This window comes from Phytophthora parasitica, assembly GCF_000247585.1.
Source record: "Phytophthora parasitica INRA-310 unplaced genomic scaffold supercont2.21, whole genome shotgun sequence".
NCBI lineage: Eukaryota > Oomycota > Peronosporomycetes > Peronosporales > Peronosporaceae > Phytophthora > Phytophthora nicotianae.
In genome coordinates, this window is record NW_008649007.1 from 1,035,961 (window position 1) to 1,037,246 (window position 1,286).

The following is a 1,286-nucleotide window of genomic DNA, read 5'->3' on the forward strand; positions in this document are numbered from 1 at the left end:
ATACGAGTTCAAAAACCCACTACAGGATCCAAGAGAAGCGCTAAAACAAGAGTACATCAAACTCAAAGGCGAGATAATGCTAGGCAATGACAATCCTGAGATCGTCAAAGAGCTAAAGACGGTACTTGTAGATATGTATTCAGCTAAACTAATTTCTCATGATGAATTTAAAGAAGTTCTAGTACAACTTATCTAATAAACTATAGAGTAGAGCTTAGACAATGACATTAATTATTGCTAATACCAGACTTGTTGACATCAAGAATGCGTATAAACGTGAGGCTAATAATAACTTGAAAGAGTTGAAGAATATAATGGAAAAGCTCACTGTACGAGATACCTCAAAATCAGTTAATAGAGTTATAACAGAAACCAGTGGGGGATCTACTACCGTATGGGCGCCTCCGCGAAAAAACAAAAAAATTAAAACCTTCAAGCTTTAAGATGTTTTTTTTTAGTTAAAGGGCAGGCATCAGCTTAGTTTTTCTTTCGAGAATTTCGATTCGCGCGCGTAGGTCTGTAATCAATTGATTTTGCTCTTGGATAGCCTTGCATAACACAGCAGTGAGTGATGCCAAATCAATTCCCATCGGATCAGGCGGGAGTCCAGTCTCAGGATGAAGCGGTGAGTTTGGATCACCAGAGACAGGGATAGCGCATACCTGCTTAAGCTCCTGAGCAACGAAACCTATATGAATGGTATCATCTTGTAGTAATGTGTATTTACGAGGCTTCATTCCGAGAACAGTAGATAGTCCGTAAGGGCAATCTGTGATATCCTTCTTAATACGTCTATCGGAGCCATTGGTGTATGCGCCTCCATATACCGGTGCGTAGCCTGTCCAGCTATAAGATGCGTCGCAAATACCAATTCTGATCGTTGATGAATTTACGTGGTTGCCTATCGCCGGATACCCTGATTGAAGCCAATTCCAACGGTAGTATGCCATGTTAGCTGCGTTGGCCTTGCAATGAAACGCATCGTCAGCCCATACGGCTCCTCCTGAGTGTATAGTTGCCTCTGGTGACACACGATTAACGGCAAGTCGCTTAGATGTGTTAAATAGCATACCAGTGCTTCCTCCAACCATGAAATTGATCGGATCGTTAGTATACGTTCCTATACACATACCATTGTTAGAACTACCTCCAGCTTCATTGTACATGATCACTCCCGCTTTCATCGGAGTCGCATTATCGTTCCAAAACTCAAGTGTGCGAATCCAGCTACCATACAGGTTGTCTGAGGTTCCGGTTACGTGAAATTTACTAGCAGGATCAGTTAA

General features: G+C 41.9%; 1 protein-coding gene across 1 annotated transcript; it reads left to right on the top strand.

Annotated features, from left to right (window-relative positions):
* Positions 1 to 7: 7 nt before the first annotated feature.
* On the top strand, positions 8 to 182 carry PPTG_22721 (hypothetical protein; the record flags this gene model as incomplete). The annotated part of the gene is made up of 2 exons (XM_008905844.1): positions 8 to 121; positions 174 to 182. Coding segments are annotated over 2 exons (123 nt in total), but the record flags the coding sequence as incomplete, so codon positions are not given.
* Positions 183 to 1,286: the final 1,104 nt, after the last annotated feature.